The 24,569-nt window shown below is 34.2% G+C and overlaps 1 protein-coding gene across 1 annotated transcript; it reads right to left on the reverse strand.

Annotated features, from left to right (window-relative positions):
• Positions 1 to 642: 642 nt before the first annotated feature.
• ANXA1 (annexin A1) lies at positions 643 to 19,059 on the reverse strand. Its single transcript, XM_012770890.3, has 13 exons — positions 18,906 to 19,059; positions 12,965 to 13,044; positions 12,764 to 12,872; positions 12,092 to 12,186; positions 11,123 to 11,236; positions 10,605 to 10,695; positions 8,201 to 8,280; positions 7,541 to 7,597; positions 5,593 to 5,686; positions 4,599 to 4,694; positions 3,454 to 3,512; positions 1,919 to 2,041; positions 643 to 1,006 (listed from the first exon to the last, which is right to left on the reverse strand). The coding sequence occupies exons 2-13, from the start codon at positions 13,028 to 13,030 to the stop codon at positions 950 to 952; spliced, it is 1,041 nt and encodes a 346-aa protein (XP_012626344.1). The 5' UTR covers positions 13,031 to 13,044; positions 18,906 to 19,059; the 3' UTR covers positions 643 to 949.
• Between the last annotated feature and the right edge of the window lie 5,510 nt (positions 19,060 to 24,569).

Genomic DNA, 24,569 nt, shown 5'->3' on the forward strand with positions numbered 1-24,569 from the left:
AAATTAATATATTGGACTTCATTAAAATTTTCAACTTTTGCTCTGCAAAAATCCTGTTAAGAAGATGAAAAGATAACTGAAAGTCTAAGGGAAAATATTTGCAAATCACCCATGTGACAAAGGACTAATATCTACTATATATAAGAATTCTCTAGACTCAACAATAAAAAAATAAACACTGCTAAAATACAAACTAGTGACAACACTGGCAAATGCTGGCAAGGATGTGGAGGAAACTGGCCACTGTTAAATTTATGATGGGAAAGTGGATTGGTATTACCATTTTGGAGAACAATTTGGCAATTTCTTAGAAAGATTAAATGTCCAATTACCATGAAACAAACAAGAGGACTTTTCACTGATGTTGTTATTTCATCTTTATACTGGTTCATGAATACAGCAGATGTCAAATTGTTATAATACTAGTGCAATAAATTCATTATTATCTAGAGACACTCTCTCAATAATCTGTAACTAAGCAATAAAATGTAGAGTCCATTTTCTAAATCTGTAATTATTTTCTTCAATTCAGTCACCAAATAATTGTAATTTAGAATTCAAGTTCCTGTCCCTTGATGTCAGATTAAGCCACAGAGCTACACATAAAAGAAAATCAAAACAGAAGAGCCAATGACACATGAATTGTCTTATAACATTGTTTTATTTTCAGTTATATAGACATCTTTCTCAAGTAATGTTACTAGAACAACTTGTATATGGGGTTTTATGGTTTGGGGTAAACGTGTTTAAAAAAAAACTAGCTTATCTCTATTATACGGAGTTGTGATATAAAAATGATGTATAGGCTGTATTTTTCAGAAATCAGGTAGCTAGACTATAATCCTGATGAAGAAATTTTCCTATTAAGCCTATGTTATAGAAAAAAGGATATAATTAAAATAATAAAAATGTCTTCTAATCATAATGCCTGAGACCATGAAAAGAATGTTTAGTTTCCTCCACAAAGAGCCACCAGGATTTTTTCATAATCTCCCTTAGTTTCATCCTGTTGATTGAAAAATAAAGTACACTTAATATTATTCAAAACTATAATCAATATAAGATTTTTTTAATTATAGAAGAATTATTGTATTTGTAGTCTTAACTGTAGGTGAGAATACACATTATAGTGCATCAATTTCCTGGGTTCTTTGATAAATATACCATTCATTGAATTAAATAATATAGAGAGCAGATAACTGATATTTCTTGATTGTGATATAAAATTCAGTAGCTTTCAAGATTCAGACTATAAATTTCTATTAATTAATTATCTTTTATGTTAGTTTCATTATTTTCTAAGAATGAAATACCACACAGAACTGAATAAGTGTACTAGAATCTTATATCACACATGAGGAAATGCCTGATTCACTAATAAGAAACAAAGATATAGGCGTGTGATTTTTCTCACTTTTAGTGAGAATACCCAATGTGAATAATGAATTGAATTTAAGTAGTTATCTTTCAATTCATTTAAAACAGTTGACTTTTCTTTCTGTCTCATTCTTCAACATTCGAATGAGATACTTGAATTTTAAACAATTTGCATATGATAAAATTAAGATAAATATTTTGAATAATGTTTCTTACCTTCTGAATAACATATTAGAAAATAAACCATAATACCTATCCACATTAGCAGAAACTCTAAAATATTTTGATTGATACATATATGCATAGAAAACCAAACATTTCCATGACTTTGGTTGAAAAATGTACCTAGTAGTTTGTTAGAGCACTCACTAGTTAGATTTCACTAGTGAAAGCTCAATTTACTAATGAAGTATATACCTTAATACATTGAATTCATCTTACATATAAAATTTACAGATACTGTAAGTCAGCTCTTCTCTTTGAAGATATTGCAAATAGAACTTTCATTTATGGGGATGGCATTATGAAAATCATAACATACCAGGATAGCTTGGCAAAGAGAGATACCATACATCTTCTGATAGTATGCTTTGATATCATTCATGTCAATTTCAGAACGGGAAACCATGATCCTGATCAATTCCTTATGACGAGTTCCAACACCCTGGCCAAAACAAATGATAGTGTTTCATATTCAGAAAATACTCTCATAAAAGAATGTATATTTGAAGGTGAATCCCTTTTTACTATTTCAAGTGATTTCTGTAGAGAAACTGTCTCCATATTAACACACACACATTACACAAGTGGTGATAAAATGACAAGAAACAAGCTGCTATCTTAGCAGTAGGTACAGAGAGCTTTTACCATCTTCTAATTGGTCCCCTGCCATCCAGTCTTTCCTCTGACTATCCAATAATGACAAATAAATTGAACTTCCAAAATTGTAAATCTGATTATCTAATTAATCTATTTAAAACATTTTAATAGTCTTCTATTGCTCTTAGGATAAAAACAAATCATTTTATCAGGGCTTACTGTGTTCTGCCTAATTTTATATTCTCTTCCACTGCACACCATCACTCTAATTATTTTTGTTGCCTTGAAAGTGTCCTGTTACCTTTTGCCATCAAGGCTGTGTAATTGTTGCTTCCTCCTCTTGGACTACCATTGCTTTATGCCCCATTCTTCTACTGTGGCCCTCACCTGGCTCATTTCTACTTAGATCTTAGTTTAGCTGTGAGCAAGGCTACATTGATTTCCAAAGTCTGGAGCACATATCCCTCTTTGCTCTTTCATAGTACCAGGTATTCATCATTAACCAACTGAATACCACATTAAACAGCAGATGTGGGGCAGCAACTCTGTTAACCACTACATCACAGTACCTAGCATGCTTATCAGTTCATAGAGACCCCTTAATATTATTTGAATAGTTAGACCTCTCTTTCTGTAAAAACCTTTTTGCTTTGGAGTTCCAAAGACAAAACAAAGATAACATTATAACTATTCATTTGGGGGCTCAAAATATAAATATAGAAGCGGTATCCCATATAATACCATGTGTGTTAGACAGTAAAGTTAAAGTGAAATAGTTGAAGGTGTATCTCAAATAAATCTTAATAACAATGTCTACTTCCCTAATCATAGAATGACATTTTAAAAGATTTAACTATTAATCTATGGCATGAACGACAGAATAATAATACAGACAAGGGAAACTCAGAAAGTGGAAGATTATAAAACACAAAGTTAGCGGAAGTAGGCTAGTAAAATCACACATTAAAAGAAAAAGTATGTCACCCTTCCTGTGGTGACTCAGGTTTTAAGCAAATCACAAGTAAGCCATAAATCACATAAAGGCTCACTTTATCACTCACCTATAAAATAAAATGCACTCAATTTAACAGAAGTTTATTCTAATAAGGTTGTGCATTACCTCTTGCATTGAATAGAACAATGATGCTCTTTAATGGGAAGATATTAAACATGTGACTCTCAATCAATATAAAATTTTCTGTCCTCTCTACAGATCATTCTTCCTCTAAGCAAAGCAGATAAGTACATGGTACCTACCTTCATGGCATGATGAAGCTTCTCAGCAAAGAAAGCTGGTTTGCTTGTGGCACACTTCACTGTAAGAAATTTTAGAAAGGCAAATTTTAGTGGACATATTCACCACAAAAAAGGAAAGATGCACATGAAAGAAACAGGATGTAGAGTTTTGCCAACAGGATTCTATCTCCCATCATTATTCCTCTCCCTCCTCCTCCCAATATGGGACACTTGGATTATGAGAAGATACTTGTGACTCTCTATATGGTGGTTTTGAATATTCTTTCCTCTCACAACCATTACCAATTTCCTGTTACCTTAAATCCCCCCAACTGTACCTTTAATAGTTAGTGCTATCCTGAATATATTGCCCTTGAAAATGGAAAAACCAGTAGGTGTTAAAGGCTATACAAATAAATACTTTCTTCATGTTGTAGTAAGAACATTAAAAAAAAAGCTACCCTGGGATAGGACAGGCTTACATATAAGGCATCACTCATATAAAATTCTAACACATGTCAAGTTGTAGAGTTATCTCGTTATTCGAAGTGGCATCCATGGCACCAACTGGGAACTTATTAGAAATGCAGAAACCAGGCCCCATCCCAGGCCTACTGAATCAAAATGTGCACTGTAACAAGATTTCCAGGGGATTCATGTGCATGGTAATGTTTGAGAAACACTATTTGAGAACATAAATTCCCCAACTTTGATGGTTGTCTAAATAACCTGGGAAATCTTTAAAAAGTATAGATTTTCAGAAGCCAACCAGGACCTACTGAATCAGAGACTCTTCTGGACTTGCCCAAGATAACAAAACTAACAAGTGGCAGACCAGTACCTGAAGTTACATTTGTCTAATTTTAAATCCCAGGCTCTTAATGACCATTCTGAATTGCCTCTGTGATATGCCCAGCTTGGCATAGGTAGGTGCTCAATAACTATTTCTCCTCTCCATATTTTTGAAAAGCGGAATAATATCTGTTGTTATGAAGAAGGTTATCATACTTTTTTGCCAATCTTACATGTTGCTTCTACCTGAAACATAGATGTACCATCTCTGATGGCTTGTTTTTTGTTTTGTTTTCATATATATATGTTATATGGGGCAGCATTGAAAACACAATTTCTAGTTAGAAAACTCTTCCAGCTCCAAGACTACATACCAATGGCTGTGAGGCATTTCTCAATGTCACCTTTCATTTCCAGGTCCAGAACTTTGTTCATGTCATGCTTACTGTACTTGGTGTATTTCTGAAATACTGAACATTAAATTTAAAATTAGAGATGTAAAAAACATTCTATTTTTTAGCAAGCTTTAGCAAAATGTGCACAACTGACTCAAAGAATTCCTTGGGGTGATAACTTCAGTTATACTTTTTAAAGCTATTTATACAACTAAGCATAACATGATACTTGATAAGCATGATAAGCATAAGATACTTCACCTTCTTCTAGGAATGTAACTCATGTGGCCATTTGGGTGTTCTTGTGTATTTTGGGGAAATGTTTGCAAGTGTTGTTGACAGTTATTAGAAATGGCATGTGATTGACAACCATAGCACATACTACAGCAGTGCTAAGTGCCATAGCAAATGGATCTCCCCTATATAAGATCTGTGGAATAAATTTATCTTAAGTTTAGCATTAGAAATCAGTGTACTATTATACAACAATGGCTTTAGGTAATCATCAGGACTTTTGCTTCCAAGAAGCTCAGAGCTAAATATTGTGGTCAAACATCAGAACACTTGAATTTTGTTTTGTTTTGTTTTTATGTTTTTGTTCTGTAGCACCTACATTCTCTTTGCTTTATTTAGCTCTGATTTTGTTTGTTTTTCTTCATTGTAATTTCATTTGTTCTGTCATATGTGTCTTTTTTTGCATTTATTCCAAATCCTTTGGAGGAATAAAAGCAGTGAAAATAATGAAATGATGTCTCACATGCCAAAGTCACAAAATGTGTTTCAAATACTATAAAATGATGGTTCTACAGTTAGACAAATGGACAAATAACAATAATGAGTCAGGCATACTACACCCATTTGATATAAGAGTAACACTGATAAAAACTTATCTCTTCCCTTTCTCTTATTTGTCCTCAGAAAAGAAAATTGCATCTTCTATAAAGAGGTTCTAGAAACAAAAATTTTGTGTTACCTCTGCGAAGATGGGGATAGCTCCTGGTGGTAAGAATGGTATTGAACACATTCACATCCGTCCCCTTTCTCCTTTCTCCTGCTTCATATAAGGCCTGTCAATGAACATAAAAATAAACACTTGACTATCTGTTGAAATGATATCTGCACAGGAATGTTAGATCTTGTCAAAGATTTTCTAGGCAGCTCTTCTGTGGCCAATACAATCAGAGTAGGCAACAATAAGATTATAAATTCTTTAAAGAAAGGGACCTTATTTTGTTTGTCAAGTATCTTCCAAGGTATCTCTCAAGGTGCCTTGTGAACACTGGAGACTGAAAATGTGTTTGCAAAAGAAATGTTTGCAGAACTAAATTGCTTTAAGATTTTTAAGATTATGCTATATATAAAGACAAGTCCAAGAGAATCTTGAAAAAAATTTTTTTACTCTTTATTGTTTAATTATCAGCAAATGGTACTAATAAATTAATAATTCAACCATAACCTAGATCTTGAATTTTGATGTTAGAATTTCTGGATTCAAATTTTGACTTGGGAACTTCAAAGCTATGTAATCTTAGACAAATAATTTAACTTTTCTAAACTACAGATTTTTCTCTTTTGTACATGAACAAGATAATCCCTGCCTTATTGTTGCCAGAATGCACTTCAATTTGAAATGTTAATTACCATCTTCCTCCTGGGTCAAACCAAACTTTGTAGCCTCCATAAATATATGTCTTCAAACGGAAAGCAATTCAGAAATGTCACAAGTAAATATTTTTTATTATGGACAATTATTCAAATGTCAATTCTTATTCTTTAATATGTTTACACAATTTCTATTAAAATGATCTAACTTCCAATGTATATAAAATGTTATTTTGGACTTTTCAAGCAAACTGGTAATGACATATATGCATTTATTCAACAAAAAGTTAATGAATGCTATTATGTGCATGATAATACGCTGATATAGTGAAGTGGATGGTAGTGGACCAATAAATTTCCATCCTTACTGAATCACTGTGATGAATTTATCTAGAGAATACTGTTCCATGAGGAAGGCATAGTGCAAATAATAGTTGTCTGTTTTTTCTGATAATAGAAATTCCAGGCCAAGTGCAGTGGCTCACACCTATAATCCTAGCATTCTGAGAGGCCAAGGTGGTAGGATTGCTTGAGCTCAGGAGTTAGAGACCAGGCTGAGTAAGAGTGAGACCCTATCTCTACTAAAAATAGAAAAATTAGCCAGGCATTGTGATGTATGCATGCATTCCCAGCAACTCAGGATGGTGAAGCAAGAGGATTGCTTGAGCCCAAGAGTTTGAGGTTATAGCAAGCTACAACAGAGTGAGATTCTGTCAAAAGCAAAAATAAATAAATAAATAAATTCCAGCCCTTCAAATTGCATGATTTTTCTAATGTTGACAATGGATTGGTATATCAATAACCAGCAAACTTACTGAGATTATATAAAACAGTGTATTTAAATGTGTTATTATAATTTATATTACTATAATACTATTGCAATAATATTTTTACAATATAAATTGACATCTATAAACCATTCCAGTGTTCACTATTAATAGAATGTTAGATGTGCTCACTCGTTCCAATGCACTTAATAAAAAAAATAGTTTTCCCTTTCTAATACCTGGTAAAATGAAAATTCAGAGTTTTTTCAACAAAACAATTCTTGAGAATAACACATCAAATTCTCATTGCTCTCCTTTAATCCTCTCTGGTTTTATGATTAATGGGGGTCATTGAAAACTTAAAAGACTACATTTTTCTCTCTTGGGCTACAGAAAGGTGTGCCCCATTCAGGTGTGCCCCATTCAGGGAACCATTAAGGAGTCTCTCAGAAGATCTTAGATTTGCTTTCACATGGAGGGTATCAAGCGGTAACTCCACACACCTAAGGTAGAAAGATGGACTGCAGTAATATTTTGTTAGCACTTGCTTACCCTGGCATCCGTATCAGCCAAGTCCTCATTCACACCAAGATCCTCACTTCGGTCACCCTGAAAGAAATCCCATCTATTATAAGCTTTTCTCTAGCAGGTAATCACATGATTTACTTAATTCCCTTAAAATCAAATGAATAATATTCTTTGAGAAAAAGAGAGTCAATTATACATTTCTAGGAAGAGCTCACATTCTAGATTTTATTTGCAATGGTTTGGATGTTTGTCCCCTCCAGATCTCATGTTGAAATTGGATCCCCAATGTTAAAAGTGGGACCTAATGGGAAGCATCTGGGTTGTGGAGTGAATCCTTCATGAAGAGATTAATGCTTTCCCTCGATGAGTGAGTTCTCTCTCTGTTCATTCCCACAGTTGTTAAGAAGAGCCTGGCACCTCCCCATCTCTCTCTTCTTTCTCTCATGCTTTATGATCTCTGCACAGGCTGCTGCCCTTCTCCTTCTGCTACAGGTGGAAGCAACCTGTGGCCCTCATGAGATGTGGATGCCCAATCTTGAGCATCCCAGCCATCAGAATCATGATCCAAATGAACATTTTTTCTTTATACATTTTCCAGCCACAAGTATTCCTCTACAGCAACACAAAACAAGGACGTTGCCCCTCATAAAAGAAGAGGCATTTCCTAAAGTCTTTGAGTTGTACCTTAGCAAGAGAAAGCAAAGCCTTCTGGAAATCTCCAGATGTGTCTGAGGTTATATCTTTGGCCAGATCTCTCTTCAGTTCTGAGAAAAAGAGAAAAATAGATTTTGCAGTAAACTAGTGATAAATAATGATGAAAATAATAATATCAGACATTCTATATTGGCTTATAATTCACAATGTCACAATGTTCCATGACTTAGGGAACACACATTTCAAAATATTATCATTTTTAAATAAAAATTAGAAAAATTGGCACAGGTGATTTTTCTATGGGGCAATGGGAGAAATGTAGATTATACTGTGAATGAAAACTTACAATCATAAGGCTTTTGCTAATAAGAATGAACTGCATAGTTATATATTACCAAATAATTAATTCTGAAATACAATGTGCCAGAATTTAAGCAATAGGATGAAAAAAAAATTGTTTAAAAGAGTAAAACAGAGGTACTTGCTAGAACACAAATTATGTATTTACCTTAATAACTATAAATATCTTATATGTAATACAGTTCAATGATATGTGTGTGTGTGTCTAAACACTCCTACTTAGCTATGTAAAATAATGCTATAATATAAAAAAGTTAACTGAATTTATAATTGACTAGTGCTATGGATATTTGGCCTAGCCAAGTCTTATGTTGAAATTTGATACCCAATGTTAGAGGTAGGCCCTGGTGGGAGGTGTTTTTTTATTTTTTTGTTAAGACAAGAGTCTCACTCTGTTGCACAGGCTAGAGTGCCGTGGCATCAGCCTAGCTCACAGCAACCTCAAAATTCTGGGCTCAAGGAATTCTTCTGCCTCAGCCTCCAGAGTAGCTGGGACTACAGGCATGCGCCACCATGCCCAGCTAATTTTTTCTATATTTTTAGTTGGCCAATTAATTTCTTTCTATTTTTTAGTAGAGATGAGGTCTCACTCTTGCTCAGGCTGGTTTTGAACTCCTTACCTTGAGCAATCCTCCTGCCTTGGCCTCCCAGAGTGCTAGGATTACAGGCGTGAGCAACCACTCCTGGCCAGAGGTGTTTGAATCATGGGAGAGGATGCCTCATGCATGGCTGGTTGCCCTTCTTGCAGGAGTGAATTCTCACTTTTAGTTCCTGAGAGAAGTGGTGGTTGCAAAGAACCTGGCACCTCCTCTGCTCTCTCTCTTGCTTCCTCTCTCTCACCATGTGACCTCCGCACACACCTGCCCCTGTTTGCTTCCTGCCACGGCTGAGAGCAGTCTGAGGCCCTCACCAGAAGCAGATGCCAGTGCCATGCTTCCTGAACAGTACTTCTGCAGAACCATGAGCCACATAAACCTCTTTTCTTTATAAATTACCCAGCCTCTGGTATTCTTTTGTAACAACACAAATAGACTAAGACAACTTTAAACAGGGGAATTTAATAAGCTGTCACTAGACTACATCTTGATATAATGAAGAAATAGGGACATTTGCTTTTGTAAATGATGTTTTATCAAACAGAAAACTAATAATAATGCCCCTTTTGATTATTATCACTGATAGGATTCTAAGATAAACACTGGTAACGAAATAAGGATTGCAGAAAATGAGGTTAAAACTCTCCCCTATTTTGATTCCTTTACTAAATTACTCTGAAAACAATATAATATTTTCCATGCTTGGCATAAGAATCAAGTGTCAAGATCCTCTATGGTGCCACATATTGGGTTGGGAAAGCAAAAAGGACAGTGTGGCTCAGGGAAATTAGAGAAAAAATAATGGTAAAAGACTTGCAATTACTCTCTTGTCAGTATTGAGCATATTATTTAAATGAGATGTTTCACTGAATAGATAAAATGAGCCATGTTTGGTCTTTCATGCCATGGATCTTACTAGAGATATTTTATCTCTAGTAAGACATGAACTCATGAACATGAGTTGTTTATGTTCATAATGGTGAAGTTAAAGTTTCCAACTGAGAATTATAAGTACCTAACTTTTTACCTTTTCAAGGACAAATGAAGACTATTTTGTTTGGAGATATTTTTGTTGTTGTTGCTATATGCTCTTTTCAAAATAAAAGACAATGGAAAAAATTTATGAAATACATTTTAAAATAATAAAAAATGTTTTTTAGAAAAAATTCTTTAAATTCAATGCTCTGAATTGAGGTTTCTATTATAATAATATGTAGCCATTTGTCATAGAAGAATGTTTTCTATTAAAGTGAAAACTTGATGAGGATTGGGATACAATCTCCCTTGTCACCACTTTGGCAACTTGAATGTCCCCTGGTAACAGTGTGTGCACTCAATAGACATGTGCCAAATGATAAACGTTTTAATATGTAGGAATTCCAAAGTCCCCGTAATTAACATCCACATTCAATTTTAAGAAAGTGTATCAAACTTCCTTTCCAACTAAGGTACTTGTACTGTTGGATGTTACAACTTACCCTCTCTGTAGGCTCTGTTAATGTCTCTGATTTCTTTGTTATTTCTTGATGCCAAAATTTCAATCAGTGTGTCTTCATCAGTTCCAAGGCCCTGAATTGAAAGAGAAGAAAAATAGAAATGAAGAAAAATCTTCCTTCAAGAAGATCAACTAGTTTTTGTATCCCCAAATTTGTTTGAATCTGTCATTTGGTATACTTCACCTCCCATATTTAATAATCTCAATAAACTTTGTTAATATATTTTGCTTTAAAAATGCATTTATAGCAAATATTTACAGTAAGGATATGAAAATGCAGATGTATGGTTCATACAGTGTATGATTCATACAGTGTCATGATAAAGAGCGTGTTATGTTTTCATGCATTTATTAATTAATTCATTGAATTATTGGTTCATTCATTCTTTGAATTTCCACTGACAGGCACTGTACTGATTTTGAAGATACCATAGTAGGCATAAGCAACTTGTCGTATACATTCTCTTAAGGAAAGGAATTTTGCTTAATCGAGTGTTTTACCTTCATGGCAGCACGGAGTTCATCAGCGTCAAACCGTGCTGGAGTTTTTAGCAGAGCTAAAGCAACTTCCTCGAGGTGACCTGTAAGGGCTTTCTTCAGAGCTTCATCCAGGGGCTATCCAAAAAAGAATAGAATCAGGCCTTCTAATAAGTCTTGTGTTAGGTTATACAATGTTGTACTACCTGAATTTGTAGGTCATTTTACTACTGATCCCTAAACCCAACCATCTTTTAGAACTTTTTTCCTTCACATACAAAAGTATACTAGATATTTAAGAATGTGGTGTTAATCTTTTAGATCTAGAAGGAATAGAATAAAATTTATTAAATTCATTGATAACATCTTAAAGATAAGGTTCTTAATCTTTTACAGAGGGAAAAAAACAAAGATCAAAACACAGGGGGATGTGTGTTAACAGCAAACAGTAATAAAATTACTTTTAAAGTAATATATTAATAATGTTTCCAATCTTTGAGGTTTGCACTTATCAAATAAGCAGTGTAATCAGATATTGACATTATATAGTTTTCTAATTGCACTGCTTAAAAACAACTACCCATATTTGGTATGAAAGATATAGCACTTATTTTTAAAGTTGAATTATATATACACTTTATATTTAGGCATTACAAAAAGCTCAATTTAAATTTTAGTAGAAGATACATTTCAATCAGAACATATTCTTTATTGCCAATAGCAATCTTGATGTTTATGTTCAAATCAAAGATTTGCCTCCAGAATACCACATCTGCAAAGAACTTATGCCAAGACAACCAATGTACGAAACTGGTAAATTTGATAAAATTGATTCAATTACAACAAAGTGGATAAATACTGTAATCCCAGACTTAGGTGTAATGGGAAAACAGTGGTTATAAACTGAAAGAATTATGTAACTGTGCTCAAGAATCCATGTTTAAGCATAAATATGACTGAAATTAAATATTTAAATTTAGCACCCTAACATACCTTTCCTTTTTCCTGGAGATAGGCTGCTTTGATCTGTTGACGCTGTGCATTGTTTCTCTTAGTTAATATGTCAATGATGGTTGCTTCATCCACACCTAGAAATAAAGGGACACCAGCCTTTAATACCAATTTTCTTTATCATCTATTGACAGAAAATGATTCATTATTGAGATGGTCCAAATGAACTTCTTAAGAAACTAAGAAATATATTTAATAAATTATTTCAGCCTAGGAAATAGATGCTATACTACATATCAAAGAAACACTTAGGATGATATTTCATTTATTTGAATGAGAAATGAAGAGGCAATTAACTTTTCCTGGCCTTCAGTGTTGCAGTGTTTGATCCTACTTCAAATTCTGTGAGCAGTGATGTTGATTTCAGCACTGAGTTTCTCTAGAAATGAGCTGGTAAGGAGACCTGTTTTAGCAACAGAGATTCCACTTATTTGCCCAACATTTTCTGAGCGTTGAAGAGGGAAATATATTTTCATTTGAACCCCAAAAATATTTTTTATTTTCAAAATGAAACAGACTCTTTCCATTGCTTACATCTGGTTTTTATTTTTTACTTCCTCTTTTAATTCTGGGATCATATCTGATTTTTGATAGTCATTCAAATAGCCATCCTGAAGTGTCCAAGAGGTACCTGTTTTGAGGAAACACAATTACCTTTAACTGTTATGGCTTTGTGCAAGGCAGCAACATCTGAAGATGGATCGAAGGCAGGATAGGGGCTCACTGCTGACCCAGGACCACCTTTGGACGATTTCACAGTTGTCTAAGGATCAGAGAGAAAGAAATTATTGTCATTCATTGATAGTAATTTCTATTTTAATACTGTAATCATTGAATCATTATCACTCTACTTACAACGTATTCCTGTTCTACGTTGTCAATAAACCAGGCCTGCTTGAGGAATTCTGATACCATTGCCATTTTTACAGAAGTGTCTGGAAAGAAAATTAATAGATGGTTTACAAACTAATGCACCCCACACAAACCTCCCCATCTTACACACACAAGGCACAGCATTATAAAATAGCCTTGCCCTTACTTTCCAAGGTTACATTTAGGAGCATAAAAAACTGCAAAACATAAGTTTTTTAAAAGGAGTGTTTTACCCCTAAAAAGAAACACAGAGCGCTGCTCAGAAACTGAGCTCCTTCTTGACATACTCAGTCCTAAACTTTAGAGATCAGACAACTGCTGCAAGTAAGCACATAGGCTAAAGAGAGGAGCTGGTCTTCCTTCACTTCGTTGTCCTCAATTTACAGACCACCCAATATATGGAAAACCCTGAGGGAACAAAAAAGAGTGAACTATCCTATCCTCCTTTGCCTCAGGAATTTAGAGCTAGTATGTGCTGTTCTGAGAAAACACAAAGGCTAAGGAAACTTCTTAGAGGAGGCCTGGGCTGAGGGAAGCCTCCCTTGAAATGAGTCAAGGTTAAACTGGCAGAAAAGTTAAAAGAGAACAAAATGGAGAGAAGTTTGTCATATTTGGGAAGCTGAAAGGAGTTTGCTGGAGCAAGAGATGTTGGCAGGGCTGGAACCTTTGGGAAAACACTGATGGGTTTTTAAAAAGAAAGCAGCATGATTTGATTTCCATTTCAGAAACATCATTCCTGCTGTATCATGGAGAATTACTAAGAGACAGGCAAGATGGAAGATTAGAGCCCATTACAGAATGTATGCAGCATTCATGAGGACCTGAAGAAAAGTAATGGCTAGAGAAAAGGCATAATATTTGCATATATAGGTAAAATAGTTGCTGACAATCTGCAGGAGGGATTCAGATTCAAAACTTTATCTGTAAAATGATATCTGGGAGATAACTCTTCCCAAATAATTCAGTTTCCTTTTCTGTTTCTTAGTATAAAATTATTTCAGCACTAGGAGTAATTGCTATCCTCACATTTCTTCCTATTTGAGCTGTCTAAATATCAGTCCTACATGTTTTTCTACACAACACCAAAAAAAAAAAAAAAACTGGGAAAAGGATAGTTTGATACTAGGTTTTTATTCTAACAGGAAGCATTGGGGTGAAATTGTAATATACATTACCGTTTTGGCAAACTCTATCTTAAAGGAAATTTCTTAAGTTGGTTTGACAACATTTTTATTTAATGAGACACATATATTTTTAAAACCTGAAGTATATTACAAATTAATGTGTTGTCTGTTTTCTAGACACACACATGCACACACACACAAAGCCATTAATGATCCTATTCATCTGGAAATATGTTATTGAGAGCCTGTGCCCAAGGTCCTCACAGATCTCTCTCTCCATATCCTTTTGTTTCATCCCTCTACTGTCATGAATACTTGTGAGGATGGTCGGAAAGATAAAGTTGCAGTTTTAAATTCCTGATGGGAACCTAAATGACTCACGAGGAGGAAGAGTAAAACCCATAACCGATTCCTTAGCAACATGTTCAGACAAAGTATCTCAATTCACACCTGCTAAAAAATAACTGCAGTTCCAAGTAATAAGATTAAATGCATCAGGGAAATTACAGCCAAAGCAGAAACTATCTCCACTTAATTACCACGGGGATTGTTCAAATTACTATTCTGTCATCTGTAAGAAGAACCAATACTTTGAGCATTCATTTAAAGTAATCTCTTCCCCTCAGTAATCGATAAATTTCAAGTTGTTTCCTGAGGTAAAGTCATGATGTGCAATTTTGCACAAAGTTTTATTTCCCATTACAGTCTGATCTGGTGCAACTGCTGTTGCCACATAGAGTTTCATACTCCAGCTGCTTAATTGCTACACCCAAAACTTCAAAGCAATTCTGGTAAAGTTTCATGTATTTGAAATTTCCATTTTCATAATCTCATTTATGCCCTTGATAAGTAGAATCTTCAAAATGAGTGATATAATTGGTCACTTGGCAAAATGCAACTCCCTCACTTATAAAAACATGTTCAATAATTAATTTCGCTCTTTTCAATTAGCAAAGAAAACCTTCAAACGAGAGCAAAGCAAGGACTAAAGATACTGTCAAATATAATATTAAAAGTGAGTCCTACAACTTCAAAATAAAGTTTATGAAAACTTTTCTGTACTTCACTAGTTTTTTAGTTCTAAAAAGCACTTGTATAATGACCAAATTCTTTAAAAAAATAAACTGAGAAAGGCTAAAATAATAATGATACTGTTATATTAACTATATAACTATATAATATACAAAATAACAAAAATAAGGAAGTTGAGCCATTTATTTGAAACAAGAGAGTGTCCTTTTCTAAGACAGCTGTGTGACTTACATCTTCTGAGTTCCTGCATTTTAGTCTGAATTATCTGGATGGCCTAAAAGCACAATCTGGTAAGGAAAAGCAGCCAGTATAGAATCTTTCTCAGGAAATCAATTAGAGGAAAATGGACTTGGAATTCAGCCAAATTCACCACTAACTCTTAGCAAAGTTTAATGACACAAGCATTGTGGCAGGATGTAAGAAATTGCTCTAAGGGAAACAGATTTTATCATGTCCTGCTAGGTAAGTGCCCAAAACTAACTGCATGTATTAGCAGAACTGCTGAATAGTTGTAACACATCTAGCACATACCACGGCAAAAAAATATTTTGGACAAATTTTATCGCTAAACCATTCTGACTGTTTAATATCTATACTCGGCAGGAAAACCAGACTACCACAGTGAGTGCACAAAAGGTTTTCTTTTCTTCTGACTTTTTCTTGTAATGGTTAAAGCTTGCACTAGGCTTTTAGGAGCCTATTCTATTGACTTGTTTTAGCTCAATGTAGATTTCAACTAGCTACCACTGAGCTCTAAAATGAAGTTTATCTCAATGCTTATCAACAGCTAATTTGAAGATGAAAGTGGACATTTATAAATGGGCCGACATATGAAAATTAATAATATTCCACAATTTTTTAATTATCTTTTTATAAACATACATTGGCTACCAATCTCAGTTTATCTGTGAATTGAATGTGTAGCTTTCTAAAAATTTATAGTTTTTACATACTTATGTGTCTTAAGAGAGCCCTCTTTAATTTTTCTATCTCTGTCAGCCTCATGAAAGGCTATTTCCAGAATTTGCAACAGAGGAAGCTGAGTTTTGTAGTTTATTATACCTTCCACTTACAATCTAGAACTATGAGAGTTTTACAATTATAATAGCAGCAACTACTAGCCCTTGCATAGAACAACAGCCTATCATCATCATGCCCCTTTTCTATTTGGAAAAACTGAGTGCAACTTTTATGCAGTCTCCCAGCTAGTAGTGGCAAGAATCAAGATATACATCCTTGCTTTCTGATGCCAAAGCATTATACAGTCTTTTAACTTAGTGACCAAAATGACAATGACAAGATCAATGTTATTTTTAACAACTTACACTTGGGAATCAAATTCTTTAACAGTAAACCCATGATTACTATGGCAGGTTTCACCCTAGCCCTGGGGAGTTTATTTTTAAATGCTTTGCCTTGTACATAGTTTTTCTTCAATATGCATTTCACAAGTCCTTCCCGCACCTTTCCTTGTAGGAATAGACAATTCGACTATACAATTATATGACTTATAAAACAGCAATTTATGGGAGGTAGCCTCACTAATGTTTTGCTTCTGGGCTTTTGGACAGGGCGTGCCCGTTGCTCGGAATGCTCACGTCTCCTCCACACTCACTTCTCATTGCCTCACTAATTGCTGCTTCTAAGTGAGGTCTCAGCATAGATCTCATCACATTACCCAGAAAGCCTTCATTAGTTCCTCAGCATCGGATCTGGCAACCTTCCATGCTCTGCCAAAGCATCCTGACTGTACCGGTACACCAGCTAGATCATTCTGCATTATCACTTGCTATTGCCATATTTCTATCCCCAGGAGCATTGCATGAAAGCAGTGCTAAAATACTATTCATTATATACCTTCAATCCCTGGTTAAATGCCTGGTATTTAGAATGTTAATAAGGATTATTGAATTAATAACTAGTATATCGTTGCTATTATTTTAGAAACTATATCTCCATGAATTTAACAAACATCTTCAAGCCACAACTATGGGATATAAAAATAAGAATTTAACTATTGTGGACCTCACTTTGGTTCTCTTTATCTGGTAATCTGAACTCAAGGAAACACTTAACTTCTCCAGAGGGTCTTCAGTTATAAAATAAAAATGTCTAAGTAAATAATGCCTAACATCCATTACAGCTGTGAAGTACTAATCTTAAACTTCACCTCAAGTAGATAAAGATGAAGAAAATTAGCATAATGGAGGAAGGCATAATATACATTAGACGTGTTCTGATCTTCCTGATAAAAATCTATTTGATTTTAAAGGAACAGGAAATAGTTAACTTCAAAAACTGTTTATGGTTTATATATTGATTTAGCTCTGATTTTAAATATGTCATAAATTAATTGGTCTAGAGAGAATGAAGAACAACCAGCTCAGCCAGCTGATGTCATATACAGAACATAACCTTTGTGGAACTTTTGGTTTAAAAAGTATTTAATAAGTGTGAAACTCTGACTGGTTCCTTAGTAATGGTACTGTTAATTGTTTTGTCAACAGCAGTCAAATGTTGGCTGTCTGCCAGATGTGGTTGAGGCTGGGGCTAGGGTGGTAAGAAACTTCTGGAGAAGAGGCCATTGCAGAATTATGAAACCAGCATTTTACCACATTTGACTCATTTGCAACGTGCCTTGTCTTATAGTTCCCAAAATACATTCCTGTGGAAACAAGGGAACATTATTTTTCAAAGTCCATACAGACTTTCAGGCATAAATAAGACAAGAAAAAGTACATCTTAATTAGCTAGTATTAAACTTTAGAAATCAGTTTAATGTTTAATTAACATTTTAAAAGGACTAAGAGAAAAATCCTTGGAAGAACATTTGTAAGGAACAATAGCCAGTTATATGGTTATGGTTCATAATCTTTCACTTTTGCAAATGTACCCATCCAACACCACTTAAAAACTCTTCTGTAGATTTGTTTTGTGCTCTCCTAAGGAGTTTTATGGCCATTAGTCCATTCAACAATCAAGTAGAATAGTTTTTAGAGGGCCCCAGTGGCATTCCCATGAGATAACATATCTAACATCACCCAGGAAATATTTCTTTTCTCTTTAGGTTTTCAACGAGGCACTTGCAAAGCCTGTCTATGACACAGAGCCTACAGGAAAAGGAATGCGGTCACACCCTCTTTAAATGAAACAAGTAATAAGCGGACCTTCTTATTTTAAACGGCATGAGTAAACATAACATTAATTTCAAAATGTTGATTACAAAGGGCATGATTACCACTATGAGGTCTGAATCTATTTAGTTTTCCTAACAGAGGAAAATAAATTCAGAAAGCCCTGCTATTTTGAAACAGCTCCTTGCCACCCACCCCTGCCACTTCTGTTTTCCTGGTCCCCCACAAGCTCCCACCCTCCCATCATGGTTTCCCTGTAAGACACACACAGCTCTTGGAAACTCACATTCCAAGGAGGAGGAAAGGAAAGGAAAAACACATTCTTTTAAGGCCACCAGAAGAAAAACACATTCTTTCCTTCTTTTCCATGGTAACTCACCAATTGTACAATGAGGGAGTATTAAGCCAATTCACAATATTTTAAAAATTATATTTCTTTACTAAGTAAAGCAAAACATTACAAATTTGTAAACCTTAAAATATAAAATACTCGGTGTAATTCTACAGAAAGATTTATCAAAACATAATATATGCATCTAGCCATAAATGCTATAGAAGCAGTAACATTTAACATAGTGATGAGAAAAGTTTTCAAAACAACCAAAACGAACTAAAAGGAAACCCAAGCCTTACCTGTGTTTCTACCTTCTTCCAAAGAACTAAAGAGAGATTCTTCTCCGAAGGTTTCACTCTAGCAGTGCTGGGACTTCTGATTTTATAGAAGTTGAAAGGAGGCCACACCTAGCAACCAGAAGTTAGTCATTGGCTGCCTTCTGTTTGAAGCATAAGGCTCAGCTTTGTCCAAAAACAAAGTGAAGCAAGTCTTGCACAACTACTCACTAAACCAACTCAGCCTGCAGCACAAAGGAAAAGAAACGGGAGGACAGATTTTTGTCCCCTCTTTATTTATTTACCACCTTTGTTTTTCCAGAAGTGATAAAGTACAACAGATTTTCAAGTATAACTCACAAGGAGTAAAACCCATAATCTGATTCCTCTTCACTATCAATTTCTACACTACATTAGCAGAAATAAATATGCAGTGAAAATGTAACATACAGTGATTGCTTTTAACTATCTTTTTCCCCCCTTTCTTTCTCTTTCTTTAGTTTATGTTCTCTCTCTATTTGTAAAGTCAGGAAACCCGATGAATCATCGTCTTCTAGAAACAGCAAGAATGGTGAGTCATATCTCCGGAGTTGTAGAATGTGGCGTTTCACTCACTGAAAGCATTTAACCCGTGATGATCCCTTGCTATTAATGATAATATATTTTCTGTATTCTTTTATTCCCACAAATCTACTTGACACTATTATTGTGGGGGGAAGAAAATGCCAACAGATTATTCACAATAATAGTCTTTTATTATTAGTGATTTTCTTTTCCTTTTATGTTTGGGAGTTTCACTTGCCTTTAGAGTTACATCTGGAAGTTAATTTTGGAAAAATGTTCTTTTAACTATTTTCCCCCTTAATTCTGCCACAAGTACCATGGGGTTTGCCAATGCATAATAGATCCAAATATATAAAGCAATTCCACTCAGTTTCCACTACTGGTAAAACAAAACCAACAAAATGAGACTATATATATATATATATATATATATATATATATATATATATATACATATATATACATGTTTTTATATTTTATAAAAAGTACATGGATTTTTTTCTTTATTTCACAAGAGTGTAACTGTGTGGGAATGTTCCAATATTTCCATTATCAAACTTAGAATACAAATGCAAATAGAAAATAAAGGGAAAAAAAACAGATTTTGTATAATTATCTTTCCCATTCTTAGCTGACAACGTAAATATTATGATATTAGAAAGCGAGTCCACATCTATCAGGATCAATTCGTAATAATCTCCATCAAATTAACTAGTTAGTAGATGATAATTGATTTTTGACACATACATATGGTAGGTGTTAAAAACATAGATTGACATTTTCTTAAATATTTAGAGTAGATGATTATCCTACTTCAGGATATGTTGACTTCACTGAAATTAGCATTGAGAATGTGGAATGTGTAACAAATATTACAAATCTTTAAAAAGTATTTTCATTAATTTTTCTAGACCTGATAAATAATTACCTGAGATATCTATGAGGAAAAGAAGAAAAAGAACAAACCACTAATGTGCAGCATAAACTGAACCATAATGCTGTGAGAGAGTTCACCTTTGTACATAGTTTAATGGAAACGTCATACAGTATTTTGTAAGGTTTCAAGAAGAATAAAAATGAATCACTATTGAAGTTACCAGAATAAGTTTCCCCTCCTTACATCAGGTGGGAAATTTCTTACAGTACCTGTTCCCTAATAATTGCTACTCCATTAATCTTTTCAATTTATAGCTGTAGTTCCTGTTTCATTGTTCAACTAGTCTACAATGTCAAGGTTTTATTTGTATCAAAGTTTATATATTATTGATTTTATTCACAAGCAATTAATGAAGATAGGCCTTCTTGTAATGCCAATGCTTTTATTGAATGTCACAATGTCAAATTTTTAGCATTAACTTTGTTCAAAATTTTGAGACAAACTAGAGTTTTATTTCCTTTATATTTCTTATTTATACTCACAATCTATAGGCAGACAAAAGTGTCTTTTATTTATTTTGAAGGCAGGAAAAAATGCCAGTGAAATATATATATATATATATATATATATATATATATATATATATATATATATGTGTGTGTGTGTGTGTGTGTGTGCATATATATATATATAACATTATTCAGCACTCCATAATGTTAAAATTTACAAACATATGTAATGTCTCAATTGTCACAGGAATTCCAGTGGGTAGGCAGCCTAGATAGTATTATAATATTATTCTTATATAAAAATGTAGATGGCCTGTAGAAACAGGCCATCTAGTGGCTCACGCCTATAATTCTAGCACTCTGGGAGGCTGATGTGGGAGGATTGCCTGAGGACAGGAATTTGAGAACAGCCTGAGGCAGAGGGAGACACCATCTCTGCAAACAGTAGGAAAATTAGCTGGGGTGTGCTTGTAGTCAGAGCTACTCAGGAGGCTGAGGCAGGAGAATTGCTTGAAACCAGGAGTTTGAGGTTGCAGTGAGCTATAATGATGTCACTGCACTCTAGTACCAGCAAGAGTGATACTCTGTCTCAAAAAAAAAAAAAAAAAAAAAAATTTGAAATAGATCCAGGGAAATTAAATATGTCTTCAAGGTCATATAGTATTAATAGTAAGTGGTGGAGCTGTAATTCAAACCTAAGGTTTTTTGCTTATTTGTTTGTTTGAAGTTAATATACTTTCTGTCCTACAATCTACTTAACTGAAAATGTATGCTGTTCATTGGCATTAGTTTTTGTCTGAGTTTTCATTCAGTATCCTGTTTACGGGATTCATCCTTATTATTGTGCATGTCATTATTGTGTATGTTGTTATGTTTTCATTATTCTCATTGCTCTATGGAATTCCACTGCATCCTTATACATATCTTTAGTACTTTTGCTAAACCATGGCTTATGCATACATTCAACTTTAGTCAACACTACCACATAGTTTTCCAAAGCTGTTGTGTACCAAGTTACACTCCCAAAGAACAATAAATGAGAAATTCAGGTATTCTTCATCCTTGTCGATTTTCAGTATGTTTTTTCATGTCAGCAGTTCTAGCATCGTGAAATAGTTGTATGTTGGTTTTCATTTGCCTTTCTCCAATAGCAGATGAAGTAGAGCAACTTTCTACATGTATATTGGTCTTGGGATATGTTCTTTCTTGAACTGTCGGTTCAAGTTTTTGGGCCATTTATCTAACGGATTATCTGCTTTTACTTTGTTTATTTTTTATCAGTAAAGTTATTTGTATATTCTAGGTTCTTTATGCAATGCTCACAAACAGGAAAAACTTTTCTGTGGTGTTAGAAATAAAGATGGGAATCGCTCTTGTTGGCACTAAGGCAATTCTGTGGCTCTGGTAATATTTTGGTGTTTAACATAGGTATTGTTTACACAAGCATATGTATTTTGTGAAAACTGATCTGTAGGGCCGGGTGCAGTAGCTCACGGCTGTAATCCTAGCACTCTGAGAGGCCAAGGCTGGTGCATCGCTCAAGGTCAAGAGTTCGAAACCAGCCTGAGCAAGAGCGAGACCCTGTCTCTACTAAAAATAGAAAGAAATTAACTGGCCAACTAAAAATATATAGAAAAAATTAGCTGGGCATGGTGGCACATGCCTGTAGTCCCACCTGCTCTGGAGGCTGAGGCAGAAGAATTGCTTGAGCCCAGGAGTTTGAGGTTGCTGTGAGCGAGGCTGACACCATGGCACTCTAGCCTGGGCAACAGAGTAAAACTCTGTCTCCAAAAAAAAAAAGAAAAAACTGATCTGTATAGTTATGATTTTTCCAACTTTTCCAACTTGGTTCTGTATTCTGTTCTTCAATTCTGTTCATATTTAAAATAAAAAGAGACACAGCAGGTCTTAATCTCAAAGTGGACAACAGTATCTAACGGGAATTTGTTTCAAATTTGTGTATTTTTAATACTTTCTACTTACAGTAAGTCATGCTAGTTTTCTGTTTTTGACAATGATATTATTTCTTTTGAAAATACATTTACTTGCATGCATGTGCACACACACACACACACAGACACACTCCACTTGCACAAAGTAATTGATCTGATCCAATCAAGGAGCGGTTGCAATCTTTGGGTCTAAGAGGAGAAATAGCACTCACATGTGCTCTCCAGAGTACACACAGAAGGGACTGAGTTCCGGGTGTGTAAGAATAGTCAGCACCAACTGCCATGGTCGTGGGCCTTAATGCAGGTCTCATTGCTGACATGGTCATCAGCAATTGAGATCACCTTGAAGCAAAGATAATATGGCTCTTTTACCCCTATTTTAGATTTTTTGAAAGCTTATATTCTGGTATGACCCAAGGATAAGAGAAAAAATACTGAAAACTCACTCATATGGCTATTCCCAGAGTTTAAGTTTTGAAGTGCATCTTTATTTGATTGATAATTTAAAGAAATGTTATATTTTTTCCCATCCTAGTGTTATAATACAAATAGCTACCAAGCATAAACAGGTAATGGACTTGTGCTGAAATCTCATCTTTCTATCTCTCTATATTTCTGTTTGTGGGTGAAAAATCTCAGAGAAGATAAAAACTCCAATTCAGTGATGGCTTAGTATTTATTAATGTGTGACTTAGGAAAAATAAATGAAGATATGGTGATAAAATTATCATACTTCTATGCACAGGATTATGTTAGGATTAGTACTTTTGTATTTTACAAGTTCTTTTTATGCCTAAATATGGTATCCCCATTTCTCTCTACATTATTATAAAGAAAGAAAATAAGGCTTTTCCTGTTCAATATTATCATAAATTTTATTCCAATACATTTTCAAGAAGTTTTAGGGGAGAAAAATTAAGATTCATGCTAAGGTCAAGAGGTCAAACTCTGCTTTCAGGTTCAAGATGTGTAAAATCATCTGGAAGTTTCTAACAAAGTTAAACACAGTCTTACCATGCAATCCAGCAATTGTGCTTCTAGATATTTACCCAAATAAGTTGAGAAACATACTCACACAAAACCTTGCACGTGAATGTTTATAACAGTTTACTTATAGTTACCTAAAATTCTTCAAGAGGTTCTTCAAGAGGTGAATGAATGAACAAAATGGTACAGTAATACAGTGGAGTATTATTCAATAATAAAAAGAAATGTTATGAAACCAAGCAAAGACATTTAGAAATCATAAATATGTATTGCTAAGTAAAGGAAGACAGTATCACAAGGCTGTGTCTATATCTTTCCCACCATATGAAAGATCAGTGGTTGCCAGGAGTTGATGGAAAGGGGCAGGAATGAACAGGTGGAGCACAGGGAATTCTTAGGGAAGTAAAACTATTCTGCAGTTTTACCACAGCTACTGTAATGGTATATGCGTACATTATGCATTTAGCAAAACCCATAGAACTGTACAAGATGAAAAGTAAGCTCTAATAAAAACTATGCCAGTTAACTAATATTAATGCATTAATATTTGTTCACCAACATAATGAATGTTACACACCAATAGAAGATATTAAAATAGGGGAAACTGAGAGCAGAGGGAAATAAAGTACATAAGAACTCTCTGTATTTTCTGCTCAAGTTTTCTGTAAACCTAAAACTTCTCTAAAAACTAGAATCTACTAATCAAAAGGAAAGTTTAGTTGACTATATAATCCATATAATTCCTAAGATATATTACAACTATATAATTCCAAATATAATAATTCAAAAATCATTATAT

The sequence above is a fragment of the Microcebus murinus genome, chromosome 12 (assembly GCF_040939455.1).
Source record: "Microcebus murinus isolate Inina chromosome 12, M.murinus_Inina_mat1.0, whole genome shotgun sequence".
In the NCBI taxonomy this organism is placed as follows: Eukaryota; Metazoa; Chordata; class Mammalia; order Primates; family Cheirogaleidae; genus Microcebus; species Microcebus murinus.